The following is a 25,563-nucleotide window of genomic DNA, read 5'->3' as shown; positions in this document are numbered from 1 at the left end:
CTCAGACTGTGCGACTGAAGATCTCTGTCTTTTCTTGCACGTCTCCAACAGCAGAGGACCCCTGTCTCGCCTGCAATTTCTAAGTCTGACAGCTGAGAGCCAGATAGCAGAACAGGAGAGGAAAGAAGAAGGGAGAGAGGCAGAGGAGACAGGGCCTGAATTTGTGGAAGGTGAAAAGAAATGGGAAAAATGGGCAAATAAGTAGACATACATAGGGGATAGTTATCACCAGATCAACCCTTCCCCCTATTCTATCCTTTCCTCTGTGGGGACCAGGTGTTCTTCTGAGGGGGCATGACTGCAAAGAAAAAAAATATAAAAGCCTGCCCTCATGTTCACTTGGCATCTGCACCTGCAACTGCAGGGTTGGGAGGTGGGGAGGGGGAGAGACAAGGCGTCAGATAAGGTTGGTCTCTAGAGGTTACTAGCTTTGTTGTTTCACCACCCTACAGCAGACCTCTATGCCCTCAGCAACACCCTCTCCCTCCGCTTGACACATCTCCTTGAAATGAATGCCAGGCTTTGAGTCAGCAATTCAAGTTTCTCTTTCCTATAGACCAAGCTCTTTCTTGCTTTTTTCCCTAGCTGGTCAGGTATATTCTGTTTTTATTTTACTGTTACTGTTTTAAGCTGTTTTGTGACAGCTGGGGACAGGGTAGGCATCATCCTTTTTTTCTTAGCATTTTTGGCACTTATGCATTTCCTGTTAGTTTTCTCTTATACAGCGATGCATTTGCTACTCATATGTCTTACATTATTTACACTATTTATTTCAAATTCAATTTCAACAACTATTAATATATTTTACTTCCCCTTATATTTCTACATGAATGCCATTTCTTGTTCCACTAATGTACAGTATGAACATCAAGCCACCTTCTTTTCATCTTGTATTTATTTATTTATTTATTTATTTATTTATTTATTGGGGGGGGGGGGGGGGGCTTTTTAAATGCTCTCCGTGATGTGTTGTTGTTGTTTTTTTTTCTTCCTGTGGTTAGCCTGTTTGTTTCTGTCAGGCACGTTGCAGTAGCCTAGCACTGGAGGCTGAGCTCTGTCCTCACTGGGTTGTTCCCTCCCTTGAGGTCAGGGTGTGTGAGTCAGAGGCCTGATTCCGTCACCCCAGGTTACCAACTCACTACTTCCTGTCCAGAATTTAGAATGAGAAGGTGGCTGAGGGCAAAACGTTCCAGGCCCTGTGACCATGTGTCTGTTGTGTTACAGAAAAGCAGAGCAATTGTTATCTCGGCCATAACTCTTTTTGTTTGTTTTACTTTTTTTCTGTCCTGAAAGGACACAACCCAGAGAACTGATTGTGATTGTGCTAGATGCAGTTTGTGAACATACTAATAATTGTTGTGCTTGTTTTTTTTAAGTAAGATAAAATGGATTTCTTGGGTATATATACTCATTCATCAGTCTTCTAACAAATATTAATCAGTGTAGCTTTAAAAATAAACATATAAAAATGCCTGCTTCATTACAGTATGTTGACCAAGAGTCAATGTTAAAACCTAAAACATAATGATTATTTAAACAAGTTTGCGAAAAAGGTTTGAAGCAAATATATCAACACAGAAATAAATAGATATAGACCTTTGTAATACCAAAAGAACTATGTCATTGTTTATGACAGCTGGCAAACGATCTGGACTGGAGTGGCCTTTTTTTTTTTTTGCTTTCAGTGCTTTCCCCGACAACCACCATCATCTGTCCGTGCTTGTATCACTGATGCTGTTGTCTGTTTTCATCTTTGTTTCTTGTATTTGGATCCTGGCTTCTCCTATCCAAATACATTGTGTAGGGTGTGAAAAACAGGAAGCTATGATTGCTTGAGATACAACATGTAGTCATTTGTCTCTGCCAACTGTAGCAAATAATTTACAACTGCATAATCTGTGCCTAATCTGACATGGTGACCATATCAAAAAGCAATACCTTGTAACTGTACTGCAGCTTTAGGCAAACCATGTGCAACTCCTACTGCAACCTAGAAGAAAGTAAAGTAATGAAAAAAGCAAATAATTACATTTCTATCACAGTCTTTCTACAGTCTTGTAAAAGAGGGTCTCGACTCCGTGTCTAATACAACCTGAGAAAAACTAACAACAGCATGATTGAAAATAGAGTGCCTGTTTTTCACACTCCTCATTTTCTGATGAGCTGAGTCTGACTGATTAATTAATCATTGTTTGTCTAACCAGAAATCTAATTAAAAATTCTTTGTTCTGACTTTGAAAACATTTACAGTAAGTTCCATAAGTAATTTAATTAAAGATTAATCTTTGAATTTATTACGATTTATTATGCAACCAGTAAGTTTGATGGATACATTTTTGATTCTAAATGGGGGTTTTTTCTGCTCAAATTAGAAATGAAATCATTTCTTTATAGTGAGCTGAAATCTTATTGACATGATCTAGAAACATATTTGACCTAGATGGCAAGCACAATGCCAACCCTGCCTGACATGAGGTGAAATGAATCAAATGAACAGCTGTTGAATGGAGTTTGTTGTGTGAAAAGCTAGAATGCATTCTGCTAAATGTTCACAAAATGCATTCCGGTCAACAGGGCAGCGAGGCTACGTCTCCGGTCAGTAGGTTGTTGCAGACCTCTCCTGCCAACAGATAAGGAAAGAGATAGGAGTAGAAATAGGCATTGAAGCGCACACTGTAATAGCTGTCTGCTCTGGCCTGATGAGGTGGCTGGGGAATAGAGCCCAAGGATATGGGAGTGTTTTTGTGAGAGTGTGTGTGGGCTCATGTAGACTGATGAGGTAGCCAGGGATAAGAAGGCAAAGGAGGAAGTCTGCATGGGTGTGCCATACATGTGTGAACGGCAGGGTGTGTATACAGTGGGGCAAAAAAGTATTTAGTCAGCCACCGATTGTGCAAGTTCCCCCACTTAAAATGATGACAGAGGTCAGTAATTTGCACCAGAGGTACACTTCAACTGTGAGAGACAGAATGTGAAAAAAAAATCCATGAATTCACATGGTAGGATTTGTAAAGAATTTATTCGTAAATTAGGGTGGAAAATAAGTATTTGGTCACCTCAAACATGGAAAATCTCTGGCTCTCACAGACCTGTAACGTCTTCTGTAAGAAGCTTTTCTGTCCCCCACTCGTTACCTGTATGAATGGCACCTGTTTGAACTCATCATCTGTATAAAAGACACCTGTCCACAGCCTCAAACAGTCAGACTCCAAACTCCGCCATGGCCAAGACCAAAGAGCTTTCGAAGGACACCAGGAAAAGTATTGTAGACCTGCACCAGACTGGGAAGAGTGAATCTACAATAGGCAAGCAGCTTGGTGTGAAAAAATCAACTGTGGGAGCAATCATCAGAAAATGGAAGACATACAAGACCACTGATAATCTCCCTCGATCTGGGGCTCCACGCAAGATCTCATCCCGTGGGGTCAAAATGATCATGAGAACGGTGAGCAAAGATCCCAGAACCACACGGGGGGACCTGGTGAATGACCTGCAGAGAGCTGGGACCAAAGTAACAAAGGTCACCATCAGTAACACACTACAACGGCAGGGAATCAAATCCCGCAGTGCCAGACGTGTTCCGCTGCTGAAGCCAGTGCATGTCCAGGCCCGTCTGAAGTTTGCCAGAGAGCACATGGATGATACAGCAGAGGATTGGGAGAATGTCATGTGGTCAGATGAAACCAAAGTAGAACTTTTTGGTATAAACTCAACTCGTCGTGTTTGGAGGAAGAAGAATACTGAGTTGCATCCCAAGAACACCATACCTACTGTGAAGCATGGGGGTGGAAACATCATGCTATGGGGCTGTTTTTCTGCCAAGGGGACAGGACGACTGATCCGTGTTAAGGACAGAATGAATGGGGCCATGTATCGTGAGATTTTGAGCCAAAACCTCCTTCCATCAGTGAGAACTTTGAAGATGAAACGAGGCTGGGTCTTCCAACATGACAATGATCCAAAACACACCGCCCGGGCAACAAAGGAGTGGCTCCGTAAGAAGCATTTGAAAGTCCTGGAGTGGCCTAGCCAGTCTCCAGACCTCAACCCCATAGAAAATCTGTGGCGGGAGTTGAAAGTCCGTGTTGCTCGGCGACAGCCCCAAAACATCACTGCTCTCGAGAAGATCTGCATGGAGGAATGGGCCAAAATACCAGCTACTGTGTGTGCAAACCTGGTAAAGACCTATAGTAAACGTTTGACCTCTGTTATTGCCAACAAAGGTTATGTTACAAAGTATTGAGTTGTATTTTTGTTATTGACCAAATACTTATTTTCCACCCTGATTTACGAATAAATTCTTTACAAATCCTACCATGTGGATTCATGGATTATTTTTTCACATTCTGTCTCTCACAGTTGAAGTGTACCTCTGGTGCAAATTACTGACCTCTGTCATCATTTTAGGTGGGGGAACTTGCACAATCGGTGGCTGACTAAATACTTTTTTGCCCCACTGTATGTCTGATGAGATGGCCATGGTGAAAGATGGTTGGACCAGGCTGTGTAAATGATGGCTGATGAGGTCTCTTGAAAGTCTATTTAGTGAGAGTAATGAAGTAGGTCTGCCAGGGGAGAAATATGTGGGATAGGCTGTGTAGCTAAGACAGACAGCTTGGTCACCTCACTCAACCTTTTATGGGGAGATGAAATGGATAAGACATATCAGTTGTCATGACTTGTATTCTCTCTGTTTGCCATCAAGAAGAAGAGGAATCACATCACTGCAATTTACAGCCGCTGATAGAATGTCAGTATCCACCTTCAGATTATGCAGCCTGCTTGGTGAAGTCCAGATGTTTGTCTATATTGTCATTTTATTTTCATTTAAAATAAACACTTAAATAAGTAATACTTAAGCAGACAGAGTTGTTTATTTACTGAACTAAAGCCATTATAAATCAGGAAACACTTCTATTTTTTAAAAACTATTCATTTTAAAATACAACAGTGTTTTTTTCTTTTCTTTTTTTAAACAGTTAACCATCAGACAGTCCAATAACACTTAATGCAATGATTGGTGAAGTCATCAGAGCTGTGAAAACAGCTTCTTTCTGTCCTTGACAGAGCCATTTGTAACAGCTATAAACAGTAGCCTGAACCTAGTCAAGAAACACAAAAGACTCAAGCCTTTGGGTTATTTACAAATTAAATTGGATTACTTTCTTAAGTGATTCAAAATGATACTTCAAATTCTTTACCAATGACACGCATATCTGTTTAGAATGTAGCATTAAAAATGGTTCTGTTACGTATGATCCCATATCTATCAAATTTTGATTTTGGACTTATAAAGGTAATGCCCCCAATTTTTTGGTTACAACAGGGTAATGGTGGGGCAATGATAATTGCATGATTGCATGATGATAATTTTCAGATCAAATTTTCATAATGAGGTAATTACAGGGAAAAATATTCATGCCGTACTTGAAATTGTTTCAAGGTCAGAAGATGTCAGTAGTAACCATATTAAACAATAGATTTTAATGCTCACAAATTTTAAGTTTTGCCATTTCAGTTCTTTCAAAATTAATGGGATAATGTTAACCCAAATTTCTCATGAGAATATTTTGGGGACAATGTTAACAGGAGAGAAACCGTGATTAAAAACAAAAAAAAAAACCCAAAACTTGTTGATACCAACGTATTACCCTATTTTACCATATTAAGACTAATCCAAGCTGTGACCTCTTTTTTTTCTCATTCCTTTTCCTCTAATTTTCCAGTCTCATAAATAAACATACCCTGGATTGTTTCTGGGTGAGATCAGTACCCCAAAGGCAATTCATTCATGAAGGCAACCACCAGATTAGTCACATACTCTGGTCACATGTATCCCTGCTCTTTGATGAGGGCTATCTTGTGATAGACACAAACAGATCATCTCTGTTTTTAGGACGTCAAGTGAGGGACTGCTGTTTCCCTCATGATTTCAGACTCCAGTGCTCCTCTTCTTCTCTTCTTCTTTTTCTTCATGTGTCTGTGAACTTGTGCCAGGCCATGTGAAGATCACACTGGAGTGAAAGGGTGGGATAGGGATTTTTTTTTTTTTTTTTTATGAAAAGCTATTGAGGTCAGGGAATGGGGAAAGTAGAGCAAAACCATGGTGATTACTTCTTGAAAATCCAAGACATCTTTTGGGATAGAGCTATGCATTTTTTAAAACGAAAAACCATGTGCTTAAAACAACACCAAAGCAGTTGAAGTGGGCTGTGAAGATTTGAAGTTATAAATTGTTTCGTTGCCTTAGCGGAACAAATGGTTCACAGGTTCACCAAAAAAAAAAAAAATTCTTCATAAAAATATAAAAGCGCTACTGTTAATGTTTATAATGTGGTTTTAACCATATCACTGACACTAGACTACGGTTTATTAAGTATGAGAGTGACTTTGCCAGTTTTATAAGCTGAAATATCTCAACAACTACACTGTTGTGTGATTTGGTAGAGGCACTCTTCCTTTGAATCCTTCCAACTTTCATTATGCCTGGATTTGATTCAGACAATACTATCCCCCAGAGGAGAAATCCTAATGACACCTGTGTAATCTTTTAAATGTCTCTGACTGTTGGGTAGATTGTCACAAAATCTGCTGCAAACATGCACAGTGAATTTGGCAGCTCTCTAATTTTTCATCAGCACCATCTTCAAATCAACTTGTAAAAAACCTGTGGCATTCCCATCAGCTCAGCCAGACTTTTTTTGGGGTAATTAGCAAATGTTAGCACACCCATAACTAAACTGATATGGTGAACTGAGTAAACATTAACTGATTTATGAATGCAACAAAACACACTTTAAATAACTTCAATGACACTGTTTATTTATCACCACTTGGTCTGTGTATGTATATGTGTGTGCAATTCTTTGCGCCTCACCATCTTTGATGTTCATATGTACTGTATTTGTGTATGCCTTCCCTGTATGATTGCAAAACCCTTCAATATCTTGCAGTGATAGCCCTCTGTCCTGTACATGATCATATGTTCTGTTAGTAAAAATACACAACAGGCCAAAACAACTCAACTGGTTCTTTGCTACACACAGCAAGGCCCAGCACCTGTAAGTGGTGAAAAGTAACAATCAAATAAGATCAACTTAATTCTTGGTTCATGTGAAGGGGTTTTCTGAAGCACTCTCCCTTCACTTTAATCATCTTGATTTTGTAGCACTTGGTTTTATTAGATTGAATGACGATATGAGGTGTAGAAACTAACCAATGGTTACACAGTTTTCAGAAAAAAGTATATTGTATGCGTATATATATATATAGTTATATATATAGATTTATATTCATTTATAAGCTTTTAAAATAGCACAGTAAACACTTTGCACACATGATAAAAACCACTGAATGTGTCTGATTGTTTATGTATAGGCCAATGGCATCAAGGGAACCACACCCTCATCAAAGGAAATTTTACTTTCTCTGCAGTCAGTCAGCTCAGGAAGGAACATCAGAACTGTTACTACTTCAGAAATGAGAACATTCATTTGTGTGTGTATGTGTGTGCGTGTGTGCGTGTGTGTACGTGTGTGTGGTTTTTTTTTATATAGATAAACTGAACATGAGGCTAATGAGCTTCTTTTTCTACGCAGTACTTTTGTTCAGAGCTCCTTCCTGAAGTGGCTTATCTGGAAAGATGATTGAACTCAGCGCTAGACCACATGTTCCTTCTGTAATTGCAAGTTGGAATATTTTAGAGTTTGCACACTTTAACCACACAGAAAGAACAACAGAAACAAAAAAAGAGAAGTTATATAAAGACAGTCAAGTTAAAAACCAGAGATACAGAATTGATAATACTTCACATTTTCTCTGCTTGCCCCTCTTTACCATGATTTTTTTTCATACCTGTACAACATCTGCTCTCTCTCTCTCTCTCTCCTCTAATTGTCTCTCACTTTCACTCTGGCAGTTTGTCTCCTTCCCGCAACACAGTCTCTGTACAGCTGGCTTAGTGGTGACCATAGAAATAGCTAAAGGGTTCCGTGTGACGTTGGTTGAAGTTTGTACAGAAACATTTGTTTTTTTTTTCTTTTGTTTTTTTTCTTTATGTAAACAGGCACACACAAATTTCTAGAGGCTAACTCTTCAGTCAACAAAAACACCTTCTTGACTTAACCGTTCCCTCATCATCACACATGATTTGTATTCCTCTGTTTGTTTCAGTTCCTTTCCTCTGTCTGCTGATGACATTGTAATTTTCACATGGTCAAGAGTTTCGGCCCCGGTCTCAGTCCTGCTGAGAGAAATAAGGCCTTGGATTGCTCTTTTGATATCTAGAGGTTTACAGCTACTCAGTTTTTATTTCTCCTTTCCTCCCTCAGCAGACACAGCCAAGGCTTCGTTACAGTTCGCCACCCAAGATAATGAAGTTTAACCAAGGTTGCTGTTGTCCAGGTTGCCGTTTGTTTAGTTTTATTTCGCTGTCTCCAGCATCAGTGTTGGTGGTCTAGTAAAGGAATTCACGCTGTCTCCGACAGATCCACATGGAATGAGCTAGCAAATCCTTTTGCGGGCTGAAAAGACAGAGAACACACTCGTTAAGACAAATGACACCCTTTCCCTCGAGGCTTTTTAGTGACACAGGCGGCTCGAAATACTATCTCTTGAAGGATACGTGCCACAAAGGACTCTCTGTGAAGTTATTTATACACCCTAGAGGCTGGTTCTCACAGCATAATTGTAAAACTAATTTGGGAATTGGGTAAAAACATGTCTATCAGTGAAGATAAATGCTCCAAAATTTGGTGGCTACATGATGCATGCGTAGAAAATACACAGAGCACTAATTGATTCATTAATTATCTATAAATGGATCATTAAACATTTATAAATACTTTATCAAGACAACCCTGGTGATCAGAGTATTGCCATAGCAGCATAAGATGCTATTTTTAAAAGTAGAATATATTGCCTATTGTTTAATAAAGTCTCAGCTTCTGGGACTATTCTGATAGCCTATTTTCTTACAGAATGATGAACAGCAAAACCTTTGCTGTGGCACAGCGGGTCCATTTATTTCAACTGATAAGAAAAAATGGAGGTAACATCAAAAAAGTAAATTGAAATAAAATAAAGTTGTGAGTTTTGGACTGAGCGAATATGGAGCACATTTATCCTAACCCTGCAAGGCAGACGAGATGAGCAGACACACAGGCAGCTATATTTGGAGCAAAACAAGCTCTAGCACCTAAAGGCTAAATACCAATTATTTTTCACACAGACCTGATGTGCAAGAAGAAGATTGCTTGCCTCTGTTAAGTCACAAACAAGAAAAAAGCAGGTTATGGTGCTCATCGTTTACCTGAGAGACAGCCCACAGTCAGCATGCAGTATCATGGAGGGTGGTGGTTAACATGATGGTGACTTGACTGGAAATGACTTCTCTACTGAATGTGTATATCAAATCCATTCTCTACTCTTAGAGCTAATAGAATATTCATGTAATGTGGGAGCCTGGAAAGCAATTGAAGGTGCTAAGAAGTCTCCAGCCATCCTTTTTTTCCCCTTGCTTTCCTTAGAAATGCAAACTGGAAACTGAAGTCTCAATTTTAGTGGTTCAGTGATTATCAATATGTTTCTTTTGCCAAATTAAACTTACTTTATACTGCAATAGTTTCCTGCCTTCTTGCAGAAAACTTGTGTACGTGACATTGCCAACTGAAATATTTTGACCTCATTGTTGACAGCCCATCTCACCCACTCTTATTTATGTCATGTATTGATCCACAAGCAAGCAAGTATAGATACTCAACAGTTCCTTTGTAGAACAAAATGGACTTCAGTCCTTGTGAAGAAGAAGCAGCAGCGTGGGTTGTGTTTCACCTTTTGAGCTATTCAGTAAGGAAGTCATCATGCTCGAGCAAAACCAATGTTGAGCAAATGGAAAAAGATGTCCTCTACATCATGAGATGATCTGTCTTTTGTTTTCTCTTTGCATGCTCCAATCACACAATGTAGATATGTGGAAACATGACGTGTGCTTGTTTTGACAACCTTTACTTATATGAGCATCAGATAAAAAGGATTTTGAGGGGAGAATTTGGAAAAAAGGAAAAAGAAAGGGGCAACAGCAAATTAACACAAGTCCAATTCATTTTTTTATTATTACTTTAGAATAAGTCACATAATTACAAGCAGCATTTAGGGTTAGGGTGAGGTTGATTAAAAATTTAAGTGTCTTTTGGAGAAGGACAGTTAGAAATAGTTTACATTTTACAATTGATAAAATTAATGATAATTTACAAAAAAAAAAACAAAATCAAAAAACTTAACAGAACGATATAACAAAAGATAAAGCCGTAATTTTAAACTCCTTAATAAAAGAAGAAATAAAAGTTGATGAACATCATTAAAAAAGTCCAGATCAGAATCAAGAGGCAGATTCATTGTCCCCTCCTTTAGTATCTGTACTGGACCAGACCAAAGTCATAGGGTCCCAGGGACCTTTCATACTGATACTCACAGAGAAAGGTGGGTTTGTATGGTAGGGTCCCCCTATCATACTCTTTCCTCTCTAGCGTGCTGGAGCTGTACTGCTGTTGCTGCTGATGGAGATGATGGTGAAGGCTGTGGTGTGACTGTGACCTTTGGCCGTCCTTGCCAAAGGTGGAGAATGACCTATCGTTGGACGAGGCAGTGGACGAGGTCATGGTGAGTTGGTCGGAGAGGTTGACAGAGGAGGGTACCTCAGTGTCGGGCAGTGTGGCATCCATGCCGGGGACATGCAGATTGCTACGGTAGTCCGGCCCCTGACGCCCATCTGATGGCACAAAGGATGGCATCCAGCAGCGGTCAGAGTGACCCAGGGCCTTGCACTCTTCTGTACAGTTGGAGAACAGGTCAGTGCCTATAGAGAGTATTCAGAGAGAGGATGCCAAGTGCAAATGAAGAAAGCACAAATGGAAAGCCAGAAATGTTGATGGAGGACAATAAGTAAGAAAAAAGGAATGGGGTCATGATAAAAGAAGCAGTATAAATATTTGGAGTGGAAAGGGGAGATGGAGGGAGAGATGAGTGAAAGAAGAAGAGAGAACACAAGTTAGCAATCATTTGCCAATGTCGCAAGCAGAAAAAGTGCTGCAAAAGCTATTCATCAAAGAGACAAGGCCAACATTGATGAAGCGAATTGTTTGTTTTCTTCCTCACCCCATTCATTCCGAATGAAATGTGCAATCAAAGTGATGTGGTGTTGAGAAAACATTTCAACCCCCCCACCCCCCGACATCAACATCCTCAGTCTCACAATTGATTTTGAAACACCAGGAGACAAAATGCGAATCTATATTCCTTCGTCTGTACACAAAAAATGATAATTATGTTAAGAAATGTGCCACAAAACCAACAAAATAGTCACTGGCTACATAACCACACTCTAATGTCAATCATCCCTATACCAACCGACAAAGTGTGTAATTGGCACACAGCTTCTGCCAAAAACAAAAGACCACATAAAAAAGATCAAATCAACATCTGAAATGATATAATAGAATGTCAAACACACTCACGCATAAACCCCAAGCATGAAGGAAGTACCAGTTGTGTTAATTAAACTGTCTCTGTGTCAGAGTGTGTGTGTGCTCATGTGCATAGTGGATTGTAGTTTTCCTGGCTCTCCAGTGAAATCTGGATGGTTTAGGAAAGCCTTCAAATGACGCGATAGAAGCAGGAGATGATCGGTTTTGGGTGAGAAGAGGAAAGAGATCTGTTTCATAAGGAAAGGGAAAAAAAGAGCAAGGGAAAGAAAGTGGGCGATAATTCCCTGTGGCTGAGTGGGTTTCAGATCTATTCTACTGATCCATTCAACTGATAGTGTCTCTATTGCTCCATTACTAACACTACACATGTACACACACAAACAAAATAATGTTAGAGAAAAAGCAGAGAAGCTAGACTCTTTTCATATTTTTTGAGAGGGTAGGGGTGTGTGGGAGAGTCTGTATAGTCACTAGTGATCAGTGCAGTCATGTCAACGAATAAATGTGTTAATATTATCTGCCATCTACAGAGCATGTTTTTTTCTGCCATTTCCACAACCTGTCATGGATTACAGATCATTTGAACCTATACATTCTTTTCTAAAAGACGAGAACTGAGTACAGAAGAAAGTATCCATAAGGTTCATATTGTTAGTTAAGTTTTGTTTGTTCTGTCTGGTAGATTGCAACTGCTTTGCTGTTTGTTATATTTCAGTATCATGACAATTTACAAATAAATAAATAAATAAACAAAATGAAGTTGCCCTGTTTCCATGTGTTCAATATAATGATCTGAGCAATCATCAGCAACAAAAGGTACAACCTGCACTTTCTGAACTTATTTTGGTGACCTCGCAGGCTATATGCATACTTGCAGATGTTAGTCAAGGCAAAAAAGCACTTGTACCTCCTTCTCATGTTTATCAAATTAAAATAAATTAATTGTAGTTCTAGTTAATGTTCTTCTGAACAATGCTAGACTAAATCTTAAGTGCACAAATAATGCAATAAAGCTGAATCCCTTGTTGTGGAGACAGAATACAGTATCTTTCATCATCTGGAAAGTATTATGTAGGCTTAATGCATTAATAATAAAGCTGAGATTTAGGTAGGATTTTTTTGTCTATCATTTTTATGTTAAGTGGGATAACTGGTTTCACTGTTTATGGATGCATTTATTTATTTATGTATTTATTTATTGAACTGCAACTAAGGTAATCCTTGAAAATACTGAAGACGGGGAAAAAGGCTAAAAAATGATGAGATGAGAACAGCCAGTAAACGGTTACGTATTTCGAAATAACCTTAAAATTAATTAAATCTAATTCGATGCAAATTATTAAACATACAACAAAAACATTATTGTAGTTTTGACTCTGTTGTGTTATACATCGCCAGTTATTTTAATAGTAAATATTGACCACTGCACATGTAAATAACACAGCAATATCAGTCTTTATATTGTCAGAACTACCACTACAACAGATCCCATTTCCTTCTATTTGTGCGCGTCGTGTGGATCTAATCTTGCTAATTCATGCCTCATGGGGAGCGAGAGAGGCACAAGACTGTGCAGTGACCAGAGAGCTAGAGACAACAAGGGCCAAACAGACTGGGGGGACTCACAGATTTCAGAAAAAGAGACAGCAGGCGGGTGAAACGGCAAGACTGCAGGAACCATAAGGAACGAGAGGGGAAACCTGGGCAATCACAGATGGAAAGAGCAATGGCCAGAAAAGACAAGGGAGACCCAAACCTTACAGATGGAGATGGGAAAAGGGCTAGAGAGAGGTGGGCTGAGTTGGAGGCTGGCTTTGATTTACCAGAAACAGCATTACAAATGTCCAATTAAACATTAGCTTTTATGTGCTTCAACCCTATTTCACAAATATTTTTTAAACATTCATTCAGATGCCACTTTTCTAATTCTAATTATTCAAGGCTGTGTGGAGCAGCTGCCTTATCTGAGTTTAAATAGTTTAAAATAGATATGTGTTAGAGCTGACAAGTTCTTTGTTTAGTATTTTACCTTACATATTTTGTTTGGTTACGAAAGATTTAAAGTCATGAGATATGTTTTTAGTTTGTATACACTGTCTGGTTTGATTGCCCCATGAGTAAGCACAAGTCACAGGTTTTTGCTGCCAAAGGGTGCATTTGTTTTTTATCATAGAAGGGATGTGGCTCAGTGGCAGCACAAACCGATCCGATGGAGAAGAAAATGAAAAATCTCTCAATTCCATCAGGACTAGTCCAGGAAAAGCTGCTCCAGGAGATATTTGTAATGCTGATTCCATTTTTGAGTGGCGTTTACTTCAATTTACCCTCCAATTCACCCCAAGAACTAATGTATATTTATGGTGTCTTTAAAGGCTGGGTGCATATAAATTATGGTATTTCTGTTAATTCCCACTTTTATATTTGCCCTTTAACCTTTTGGTGGACTATTCAGAAATGTCTCTTCTCACACGTGAAGGGCGTTGACCTCAGGCCACTTCCTGTCATTTCTGAGGTATTGTGTGGATAAAGAAATTGGGTGTCATAATGCATACATATATACATTCTTAAATGTATAAACAAACGAGCAGGAAGACTGAAGCACAGGTGCGTAAACCAGACATATATTTGGCAGAAACCACATGGTACCCACACCTGCATACCAATGAAAAGTTAATACTGAAGGATTATAAGAGAAAAGGTTTGTTTGTTCCGTATTTCTCATTTCTCAGTTCGCACTGTACTCTGGAGAGGATGTAAAAATATAGTCTGCTCTGCACTGTTTACCATATATCAGGCTGAAAGTCGTGTTACAGCTTCCGAAATGCTCAGTGATTTTTTGCCTGCCAACTCACTCTTGAAAAACTGACAACGTGAACATATATGTTTGCAAACACACATACATGCTTGAAATACTCCATTAATACAGAGATATGTAAATTTACACGAGCAAACAGACAGGGCATGCATACATGACACCAAGTAGCTGTTGATCCCCGTGAAGCACCTTTTCCTCCTCAGGCAGGAAGAAAAACAACAACCAAAACAGTGACTGGCAATGACAGGCCCTGCCAGCAGCCCTATCTCTCATTGTGACCTCATCAGGCAGGAAGAACACACATACGCACTCTCACATGCACATGCAGGAGACAATGTAAACGATGCTACACAATAAAAACCTGATCTACTTGCTAATAAGCAATCAGCACTTCTGTTCTTTTTTCTTTTCCTTTTCCCCCCCATTACAACTCTGCATGTTTCTGAAATCCCTTGTTGGTGTGATTTGACTAATTGCGCTGTCTGACATACATCCAGCAACAGCGAGCAGGGAAATGAAGGAAAACAATTTCTCAGGAAAACACGAGCCTCTAGTTTGAATTCATTTTGTGGGTTTACACTTAGATTTGCAGTCTCTCATTCTCTATTAGTCCCTATGAGTTTCTTTCCTTTCGTCCTCTGTCTCTCATTATTTTCTGTCACATGTAATTCTCCTTCTTTCCTCTCCTTGCCTGTTGCTTTTTCTCTCCTTATTTTGTTTTCTCCACCCTTAAAAAAAGAGCACTCCTGTTCCCCCAGGTGGAGGGTGTCTTCTATCCATACCTCTGTTTTTCATCTTGTCCTCCACTGCTCCAGAGAGAATACAGACACAAAACATCAATATTTGGACAGCAGCAGCGTACGGCAGGGGAGTAGCAGAGCTTCCTTACATGAGTTGGCCAGAGAGGCTGTGATGAGTAAACCAGAGACCTCCCAGGGCCAAAACAGAACAAGATGGCTCTCACAATTCTAGACGTAATGACAGACAGAAAAGAATGTTCCTAGCTACCATTTTCAATGTTTGTTAGGCAGCAACTACGCTGGGATGGAGAGCCAAGATGGCCCCTCCTGTAACAGTCACTGCTTGATTAAGTGCAAAGGGACAGTTTGTATGATTTGGACCTTTGTTGAATGCCAAGAATTACAGTGTACAGTTCTTTGACAAAAGAACTTCTGACAGCATCGTTCTACAAAATTTTGATTTATTACTACTTAGCTTTTCTTTTCTTATTTCTGGCCTTCAGATGTTATTATAAAATTGCACTCAGAGACTGTTGTTTCTAATATTTTACCTAATCTATGTATCGTGACGTCCTACTCTTTTTTTTAATAGGTTTATTCAGGCAAGCTAGACCAGATGTTCAGTGACATTCATTTTCTGGAGAGAAAATGGCCAAAGCATGTTTATGACTCCCCCAGAGTTTGCAAATAGTCTTACGGCCTTACCTTTTACTTCGAAATTTTCAAGGCCTCATGTGAGGAAAAAAGAATACAATACTCTTTCACTTTTAATCTTGAGTTTTTAACAGATTCAAGGTATGTCCATGTACAGGCACTACAGCCATACTTGTGTCCTCTTTTTTCAATCACTTCAGGGTTAAAAACACATTCAGTTTATTCAAAAGCTATACCCTATTTATACTGAAGAGGGTATTCATCAAGGTGCTAAAGTTGTTTGAGTGTATTAGTAATCACTGCAGGACATGTTCCTATTGTGGTTTCTTTTTCACACAGAGAATCCTCTTCCATCTACCTTAGCCATGTTACAAAGAGGTCATTCAAAATGGAAACTGTTTAAGTGCTTCCACAGAGATAAGAAAGACATCTTGCAGGAATCTGAGCAATCTCGTCAATTAGTTAATCAAACTGATTGCCAGAATTCTCTTTTATCTTTCTCTGCTCTAATTTGTATTGACTATTTTTGAATTCAACAAATGAGTCGTGTTAGTAGAAGAGATGCCATGTCTGCCTATTTCAGGTAGAATGCAAAGTAATTTTTTAATGAGAAAATGTTTATTTTTTTCATTCTGTTTCCTGCAGAAGATTTTGCATCGAGCTCTTTTCAAATTCTTCCAATTCAAAGGCAATAAGTGTGGATCTACACAATGAGTTCACCAAACTTCCATCATGCCATCTTCGTTCAGAGGTTGCACATTTACGAAAGTATTCTGCTGTCATTGTTTCTTGTTAAAATAGCCGTTCCTTAAGAGCAGTGATTTTAAGCAAAAAATTGCTAAACATTTGCTGATTCCAGTGTTGTTGCTTGTTTTATACGATAGTAAACTACATATCCTTTGGACTGGTGGTCAAGACAAACAAGCAATTATGTAACAATATTTTTAGGCATTAAACCATTTAGAGCTTTGAAATGATTTCAGTCAGAAATTAAACTAAATAAATGATGAAAAACATGATGCACGGCCAACTGATGACACAATAATTGTTAGTTGCAGCCTTTGTCTGGTGTTACTATTTTAACTACGGACTTGAAAAGGTTTTCATGAGTGAAAGCTTTTCGGTTATGACTGTTTGCCTTTTGTTTGTCATTTTCACCTAAGCAAAGGAAATGTCTTCCGAATGCATTTGTGTATTTTCTTCCCCTCAACTCCTTTTCGTTCGAGTTTCCTTTATGCAAGCTTTTAAACGAAAACTTGAGATGTTCTCTTAATCATCTCACAGATTGCATTTGTTTGTTTGTGACATTCTTTTGGCATAAATCTATATTTCTATGCAAACCATTTGCCCTTTAGTGTCTGGGACAATGAGAGAAGGTGGTATCAAAACACTGTGTGCTAAATTCCTCTGACAGCTTACTGACATGGGAAACTGCAACACTGTGGCCGCCACTAATTCATAATCAGCCATCTAATACACCGTTGCCACAGTGATTTAATTGTCTCATTTGTCACGGCTGTTGTTCTCACCATAACAAACGTCATGATAATGATCATTTCCAGTCTCCCACCCGTCACGCAGTCTTCCACAGCTGATCGAATGTTTCTGTGAAGCCAATTTTTTTTCCTGATGAATATTTTATCCTCTCTTAAGTGTCACCTTTTTTTCTTACGTTCACTCACTCCTGTTGTCACCTCCAATTTAGATGATGGGAGAGCAGTGTATAATTTGGGAAAAAGAAGTCTTGGGCTATAAAAGGTGTGGCAGTCAGTCAATAGTGCTTCAGCTGTTGATGAACCAGTGCCTCACTGCAGACACGCTGCTTTGAGAAAAAGCCATTTGCCCACTTTTTAAAGGTATCTGGTGGCTCACAGGCAGTGTCCTTTTGATTTAAAACCACGTCAGGAGACTTATTTTCTAAAGTGTCAGCCGAGCGGCCGAGCGGAAAGCTAAGGCAGGTATAGTTGATGATATGCCAACTGGAAATGGTTTTCCCTTGATTTGAAATATTCTGAGGTGCACAAAAAAGGAGAGTGTGCTGTGCGGTCCCATGAGGAAACCTTGCCTCTAACCCTCCTTTGATAATTGCTATGCAAAGGATCTAGAAATGAATTACTGATCAGCCGAGTGTTGCGGAGAGCCAACGTGTGGGGGAGACAGAATGAAGGATGAGACCCTGCCACAAACCCAAGAAAAGAATATGTGTGTGTCAGGCAAACGCATGCACACACAGAACACAAGCATATGAAGTGTTATCTAGGCATAGTCATGTCAAACACACAAATATATATGCATATTTGTGTGTGTGCGTGTGTGTGTGTGTGTGTGTGTGTGTGTGTGTGTGTGTGTGTGTGTGTGTGATCACAGCCAAACATATGGTTGTGAACACAGGTTCTCAAGAAACACATAAAAGTACATCAGGTCAGTACAAAGTCATCATGGCTCAGGCTTTGGCAGTCTGGCTTTCTACTCGCACTAAACACAAAACTCATACAGGAAACAGCACATAATAACACAACTAAACTTACAGAAGCTCGCAATCCACATAAGACAACCAACAGCATTCCTGTCCCTGTATATTATTAAGTAACACAGAGAAAAACAGAGACACAAATGAGCAGTATGTACACCTATATAGAGAAAAAATATATATATGGCAAAGTGCCAACTGCTTTCCTCTTAAACTGAATCTCATTTAAGCTTCACACAGCACCATCTCAAAGGAGAAAGCCGTTTCAATACAGACATCATCACTGAGCCTTGTGTTCTACACAGCACACACACAAGCAGATTCAATACAGGTATCATGTATACACCTACATATTAAATCAGACAATGGTATACCTTTACACCTACACAGACACACACTCCATCTGGTTTTGTTTACAGAAGTCTGAGAAACTCAAATGTCCCTCTTTCCAAAATACCAGTCGTGTGATATTACCTCCCATGGAGTGTTAAGCTGTTCCCTTCTAAATCCAACATGCGGACCAAATGTTGGTTTCCTGGTATGAAATACAGAGTACAGCACCAACTGTGTACACTCCCAGACCAGTGCCAAATGAGGTTTCTAGGAGCCAAATAAAGCTGAAGAAACATGTTACCGATTCAAAAATGTAGGTCTGTAACTATACTAGCAAATCGTCACAAAGGAATTCAAGACAATTTTCCACATAAAATAAGTGATAAAGTACAGTCTCAGACTTGTCCAGGATCATGTTAGGACTTATTCCTTTCTGATATCTTGAGACATATATCACATACTTATACATCCAATGTTCCTTGTTGTCTTTTTTTTTTTTTTTTTTAATCTGATCTGCTGGTTAACATTGGGCAAAATTCTTGAATAACAGCGAAATGCTACATGCATTCCAACAAGAGGTGTATGTTTAAGCAAACCCATTAATCATTTCACAAGGGTTTTTTCTGATAAAAAAATAAGGGAGTTTTGGATTTCTTCCAATTCTGTAGTTCAGTCTCGCACAGTTTGACCTTCCCAGCCTGTTTCATGAGCGAGGGCAGAGAGTGACACTACCACTGCTGCATACTGGCTCTCTATTTTGGCTTCGTTCATTAACAATGTCAAACACAGGAGAGCCTAATGAGGGACCATTCACTATCCTACAACACCTATCTGATCTTTTCTATTTGTATTCTCAGCATTGATATGATATTTGGCTGGCTCCCGTCTAGACAGGGGTCTTACACGCGTCGTGTGGAACAATCCCTCAGAAGGAAAGGGCAGTTCAATATGAAATGAGATTTTGTATTGCTCCACTTTTTGCCTGACTCCACTTTGATCAATAAACAGGTAAAAACCTAATAGAATTTTAGATAGAACAAGGCTAGCCTTATGATAAGACCCAAAGACACGTCTAAAGAAATCTGCATTGTTTTAAAGTGTAAAAGAGAAATGAGTGAGTAAACAGACCTGAAATATGAGTGTAGGTGGGGAAATGTTACCTAATCCTGATATTTTACCTTTATTTTAGCTGCAAAAGCTACAAAAAAAAAATGCAAAAGGTACTAATATTTTTTGATAAGCAGAATCTATACATCAAAGGTACTACAACACCCCAAGTGTAATGCTGATTGAAATGCTTCTCATTATATCAATTTAGCTTTAATGCCTTTCATTTCACTTCAGTGAGGATATTGATTTGTGCCACCAAAGCACTATAGGCCTCACACTGCCTTAGTGCCATTTACTGTCCTTTCAGCACCACTTCATGCTGAAACAGCAGCAGACTTAAAACGAGAGAAGTCGGAATGCAAGGAAGGAAGGAAGAAAGAGAAGAGATTTCCCCCCAAATTTCCCTCCTTTTCACCCGGCTGTGAAATGTAATCAACACCTCTGGGGCCCAGTTCGTGCCAGCAAGCAACCTCGGAGTCTAGGCCTTCGCACTCTCTCAAATTAAGGAAATTAAAAGTCACCGGTCCGCACCAACAATTCAGCTTTATCCCATTCACAATAACAAACACACACTATTGAAACAGATCAGGGTAGGGTGTGTGAGGGCTAATATGTTGGTGTAATTATGTGGGGTAACTCACCGGCTGAATGACCCCGGTTTGTGGCATCGTGGTCACTGTCACCCTGTTCGCTGTCACCGTGACCACTGTCTTTGGAGCTAACAATATCTGCTTCTTGAAATGCCGAACTAAAAGAGGCAGTGGGGAGGGCAGAGAGTTGAGGTATGAAAATAGTAATAGGGCAGAAGGAGAGAGGTTGAGACAGGGAAGCAGGAGACGAAGAGAGAAGCCAGGATTAAAAGGGAAAGGAGAAGGAATGGGAGAGTCAGAAATCAACACCACATTAATATAGTCACGGTGGCCATCAAGAGTCTAAATTGGATGTTACACATGGCATGTAATGAAATCCAGCATTACAGCTTTAATAGACGCTACTCCGTCAGTTATGGGACTGATGCCAAATTGAAGATGAGTGTTATGGATACACTGGGAACAGTGTAGCCTCTCAAAGCCACAATTAAGGATGCAAAATATATGGGATTCACACTGATGGTTGTAATATTCATTTTTATAGACATATGAATAGGTTGTGGCTCCATGAGGCATATTGAATGTTACAGGTCTTCTGATGGTGGATTGTGTGTGGCTCTTTAGGCTCTGTGATTTGGAGATGTTTCAGTGTCTGTGCATGTGTCGCTAAATGTGTGCTTTTCACTACCTGTTGACACGTCTGGGTCTGTCCACAAGATAGCTGAGTTCTGCTCGTTGGTGTTTTGTCTAGAAAACCCACAGACAACATTGATCACATGTGATGCCGAATAAACAGAGGAGAGAGACATATGTTTCAAAATAAGAGAAGCATTTAAAAACATATATGGATACACTTGATGTCAACGTGTAACTGTGTAGAATAAGTTGTGGCTATGTGAGGCGGGGTACCGACGGTGCGCGCATCCACTTGGTGAGTGAGTGGGCGAGAGGAGACGAGAGTAGGGGAGAGTAGGTTAGGGAGGCGATTGAATGCGTAAATGATTGAGCCGCGCGATGCTGAAACTGAACAACCTTTGTTCACCGTGCTGCCGTGCTGGGTTGTGCACGGAATACTTAACGCACAGAAAAGGCAAGGCTGTGACTGGCTGTCTGGCTCCAGTCCAGCCAAACCGCAATCAACAAAAAGCCCCAACTCCACAGCTCCGCTGGCAGAACGCACAGACTGAGCACATCAAGTCTATTGAAGCCGCTGGTCTCATATCTTCTTATAGATTCTTATATTTGCCACGCAAACTTTATAACCTCCTGGGGACATGTGCAGTATTTTGTTTATTTATTTTTTAAAAGATCCACTGTTAGGGAAAGATTCTGGCGTTGCTAAACCAGCAGAGCGAAACGCTCTCCGGGCGATTTTTTTTTTGCACATTATAGTGCTTTATTGATTACATACTCCCTTCTGTGTAATTTAAAAAAAATACATTCGTTTGAATGACCAATATAAGTTCCACAACTCTCCAACGTGTAGCCTAAAATTCATTAATTATTAAAATACTTTTGTAAAATTCACAAATTACACTGTTGGCCCTTAAGTGGGAACTGGTTAATATGTGCGTCAAATTAAATCGTTTTTACTGAATAAAGAATAAACATTAAATAAAACACGTTTTTCAACTTGGTGGTCTAAAGAAATTGGCAAGTAAAGAAAAATATCTGGCGCACTCAACTTCTTCGCACGACGTAAAGGGTGATCTAACAGCAATCTGTTACAAAAAAAAAAAAAAAAAAAAAAAAAAAGGACTACCAGATTTAAAAACTGACATGTCCAATCACCATTAAGCATGACAGCGGTTAAAGGCCACTAAGCACAACAGCCAATGGCACATTCCTTTATAAGTCTTTTGAGAGAGTTTGACATTAGAACAGCTTGCCATGCCTAAAAACTGGGTTAACTGTTGAAATTGGGGTTTTGTGCTCTTTTGATGCAGCTCAAAATGTAGCCCAGAGAGACTGCTAATGCTGATTCAGGCCTCTCTTACCTCATTAGACAGGATACTGCCATTAGATATGATGTCCGGCTGTTGGTCACTGTAACCAGTGACTATGGCGCCGCAGGGGTTGGTGTGATCTGTGTCAGTGCTGCGAGAGGGGCTGCATGGTTTCAGAAACATCAGATCCGTTTTGGCAGATTCCGGTGTCAGACACACCTGGTAGCAGTAGGAATTCTGGTTTTGGTGATGGTGGGAGCCGAACCCCCCTCCTACGCCGCCTACACCAGACTCCTCCACGGGCACCTGCCCCACGGGCCCGACTCCTGACGTTACATTGGTGCTCTGAACTAACATGATGTCGGATTTACTTAGCTTTTTCTGTTTACGGCCACGAGCCTGCCTGCTGCAGCACGAGCCACAGCACAGGCAGCAGTCACCAGCAAGCAGGCACGTGTATATGTTGAGCTTCTTGTCCTTTTGGCAGCGCACGGCCAGCACGATCATGGCCAGTAGGAAGATAAAAGAAACAGAGCCCAGGGCAATGATGAGAATTAGGGTGAGGTCAAGGGAGGTCTCTTTTGTCTTGGAAGCTGAGCCGCGATCGACACCGCGGCCTTCATTCACGCTGTCCACTAAAATTACACTCACACTGGCAGAGGAGGACAGAGGTGGCTGCCCGTGGTCCCTCACTTCGATCAGCAGGTCATAGTAGCCCTGGGGATCCCGTTTGGGAGATATCCTGCGGGCTGTTCGTAGTTCCCCTGTCCTCCAGTCCATGCGGAACATTCCCATCTCGTTGCCCCGTAGGATGCTATATGACAGGCGTGCGTTCTCCCCATCATCTGCATCCATGGCCACAATGCGCGTCACTAGATAGCCTGGTTCCGCAGAGCGTGGCAGGTGCTCTTTGGCTGTGCCGTTTTTGCCGATAGGGGCTATCACAGTAGGAGCGTTGTCATTTTGGTCAACTATGATCACATTTACAGTAGCGTTAGAGAAGAGCTCGGGAGCACCTGAGTCCTTAGCCTGGACCATGAAACTGAACTCCTTCAGCTGCTCGTAATCAAAAGAGCGTAGTGCGTAAAGGTAGCCAGTGTCCTGATTTATTGACACATATGTGTCCACGGACATGCCCTGTATGTCACACTCCAATATGGAGTAGGTTATAAGAGCATTTTGTCCTACATCGGGGTCCAAAGCGCTCACGGCGTGAATGAAAGCACCGGGCACGTTATTCTCAGTCACATATACATCATAAACAGCCTGCGTAAATCGGGGCGCGTTGTCATTCTCGTCGGAGACGTGCACTTTAATTGACTTGCTGGTAGCCAGGGAAGGCTGACCTTTGTCTTTAGCCACCACGGTTATGGTGTATGAATCTGTGTTCTCCCTGTCCAACGGTCCGTCTGTCACAATGGTGTAATAGTTTTTAAAGGAAGATTTCAGCTTAAAAGGAACATCCCCTAAAATTTCACAGCTCATTTGTCCATTCTCATCAGAATCCCGGTCCGAGACGCTAAAAAGTGCGATCACGGTGCCCGGGGCGTCCTGCTCGCTCACAGATTCAGTCACAGTGCTGAAACCGATCTCTGGTGTGTTGTCGTTCACGTCCACGAGTTTGACAAGCACTTTGCAGTGCGCGGGGACCGCATTAGCTCCCAGATCTTTAGCCTGAACATAGATCTGGTGCGTGACACTCTCTTCATAGTCCACCTCACCCGCTACCTCTATCCTACCTGTTCTGGCATCAATGTTGAATAATTCCTTTATCCGCGGTGTGTTATGATTGCTGAAAGAATAAACGATCTCTCCGTTTTGTCCCTCATCAACATCAGTAGCATTGAGCTGAATCACGAGAGTGCCCACGGGTGAGTTTTCCCGCAGATTAACCGTGTACACGGACTGGTCAAACGTGGGCGCGTTGTCGTTAGAGTCCAGAACTTTAACGACCAAGAGAGCTGTCCCGGTCCGCTGCGGGATGCCCCCATCCACAGCCGTCAGCACATAGCGGTGCACTGCCTGCTGCTCTCTGTCCAGCGGTTTCTCCAATACCAGCTCCGCAAACTTGTTCCCGTCGCTCTGTGTTTGCACGTCAAGGTAAAAATAGTTGTTATTCGTTATGGCATATGTACTGAGCGCGTTTGTGCCAACGTCAGGGTCGAAGGCGTTCTCCACCGGGAAACGGGTCCCGGGAATAGCGCTTTCCGAGATTTCCACAGAAATGTCTGTTTCAGGAAATCTGGGTGGATTGTCGTTGATATCCATCACCTCAATCTCCACACGAAAGAGCTCCAATGGATTTTCCAGAAACACCTCCAGGTGCAATAGGCACTGGGTGGTCTGCTTACAAATTTGTTCCCGGTCAATTTTTTCCTTCACCACGAGCGCACCGTTCTCTAAGTTCACCTCCAGATAAGGTGTCCGTGAACTAGGCACAGTCTGAAAGTGGCGAGCGGAAAGTTTGGTAATGTCCAGCCCCAAATCCTCTGCAATATTCCCAACCACAGAGCCCGGTTCCTGCTCCTCTGGCACCGTGTAGCGTAGCTGAGAGGCAGCTCCATCCAGAGTGGAGAGCAGGAATATTAACCAAATCATCTCCTCTGCCTCTGTCCAAGTGCACTTCAAAACGGAAAAAAATAAATGTTATTCCCTCTTCTCACAAGAAATGAGCATTTCCCATTTTCTCTGTCCGTAAAAGGGCAGTGAAATAAACAGCAACAAGGCTGCACGACTTTGAAATTCCTCTCCTCTGCCTCAGGTCAGTGGAACATTGTGTCGTTTCAGCTGTGAGAAGCACAGCCATTTGATCCGAGCTTCTCTGTTTTAATCAATTCAGCACCGGTCTGTGAGTTTTGGCGTCAGCGCAAACATTGCAGGCTGGAGCCAGGACGCATAGCCAACTCATAGCCTCTGCACAGAACAGACTGCCCCTTCTTCACAGAAAAAAAGTCACAAAACAAAACAGGAAATTCCACACCAGCAGAGAAAGAACGCAAAAAGTCCTATTTATGCACAACCGAAATCAGCAACAAATATAACTTCTAAAGAAAGCCTGGCGAATAACACGACTTTCTCCCTATCTTTCTCTATGAGGATGTAATCACTGCGCCTAAGCGCTCAAAGCGGATGATGTTCACAGCTCGGCTTCTGTAAAGCAAGTGTGAGCAGCGAGGTTGGTTTTGCGCACAGCTCCTTTCCCCACCAGCCAATGATATTCTCAAACAGCGGGTGTGATGGCACCTGATTGGGGCTCCGCAACGCCAGCCAGAGAACACATCGGACCCTCATAACAAAACCAGTTAAGTGCCGCTGCGCTCCTCTCCTCTCCTCCCCTCTTTCCTCCAGGCCCAGCCTCAGTTGTAGCAGGGAAATTAAATGTTTTACACATCCAGTGAATTAAGAAAGTTGAATAATAGTGG

At 40.9% G+C, this 25,563-nt stretch overlaps 1 protein-coding gene across 3 annotated transcripts; it reads right to left on the bottom strand.

The window, feature by feature from the left end:
• Window positions 1-6,801: 6,801 nt before the first annotated feature.
• On the bottom strand, window positions 6,802-25,314 carry pcdh10a (protocadherin 10a). Of its 3 annotated transcripts, none has more exons than XM_085277879.1 (5): window positions 22,193-25,314; window positions 20,884-20,942; window positions 20,247-20,353; window positions 10,472-10,855; window positions 6,802-8,522 (listed from the first exon to the last, which is right to left on the bottom strand). In XM_085277879.1, the coding sequence occupies exons 1-5, from the start codon at window positions 24,737-24,739 to the stop codon at window positions 8,503-8,505; spliced, it is 3,117 nt and encodes a 1,038-aa protein (XP_085134005.1). In that variant the 5' UTR covers window positions 24,740-25,314; the 3' UTR covers window positions 6,802-8,502. The 3 variants fall into 3 exon arrangements, with proteins under 3 accessions (XP_085134005.1, XP_085134007.1, XP_085134006.1); XM_085277881.1 differs by having other exon boundaries at window positions 6,802-9,260; window positions 10,695-10,855; XM_085277880.1 differs by having other exon boundaries at window positions 10,695-10,855.
• Window positions 25,315-25,563: the final 249 nt, after the last annotated feature.

The sequence above is a fragment of the Mchenga conophoros genome, linkage group LG6 (assembly GCF_057382185.1).
Source record: "Mchenga conophoros isolate Kocher_MC1m ecotype Shallow Benthic linkage group LG6, M_conophoros_male_GT1.1, whole genome shotgun sequence".
Lineage (NCBI taxonomy): Eukaryota > Metazoa > Chordata > Actinopteri > Cichliformes > Cichlidae > Mchenga > Mchenga conophoros.
Note: the sequence above shows the minus strand (reverse complement) of the source record. Positions and strands in the feature narration are given on the sequence as shown.

Coding starts and splice junctions, on each gene's coding strand:
- pcdh10a (XM_085277879.1), bottom strand. CDS start 24,739: ATGATTTGGTTAATATTCCTGCTCTCCACTCTGGATGGAGCTGCCTCT. Junction 10,856..20,246: donor AAACCGGGGTCATTCAGCCG/GTGAGTTACCCC, acceptor TACTCTCTATAG/GCACTGACCTGTTCTCCAAC. Junction 8,523..10,471: donor ATACAAACCCACCTTTCTCT/GTGAGTATCAGT, acceptor CTGTCTTTTCAG/CCCGCAAAAGGATTTGCTAG.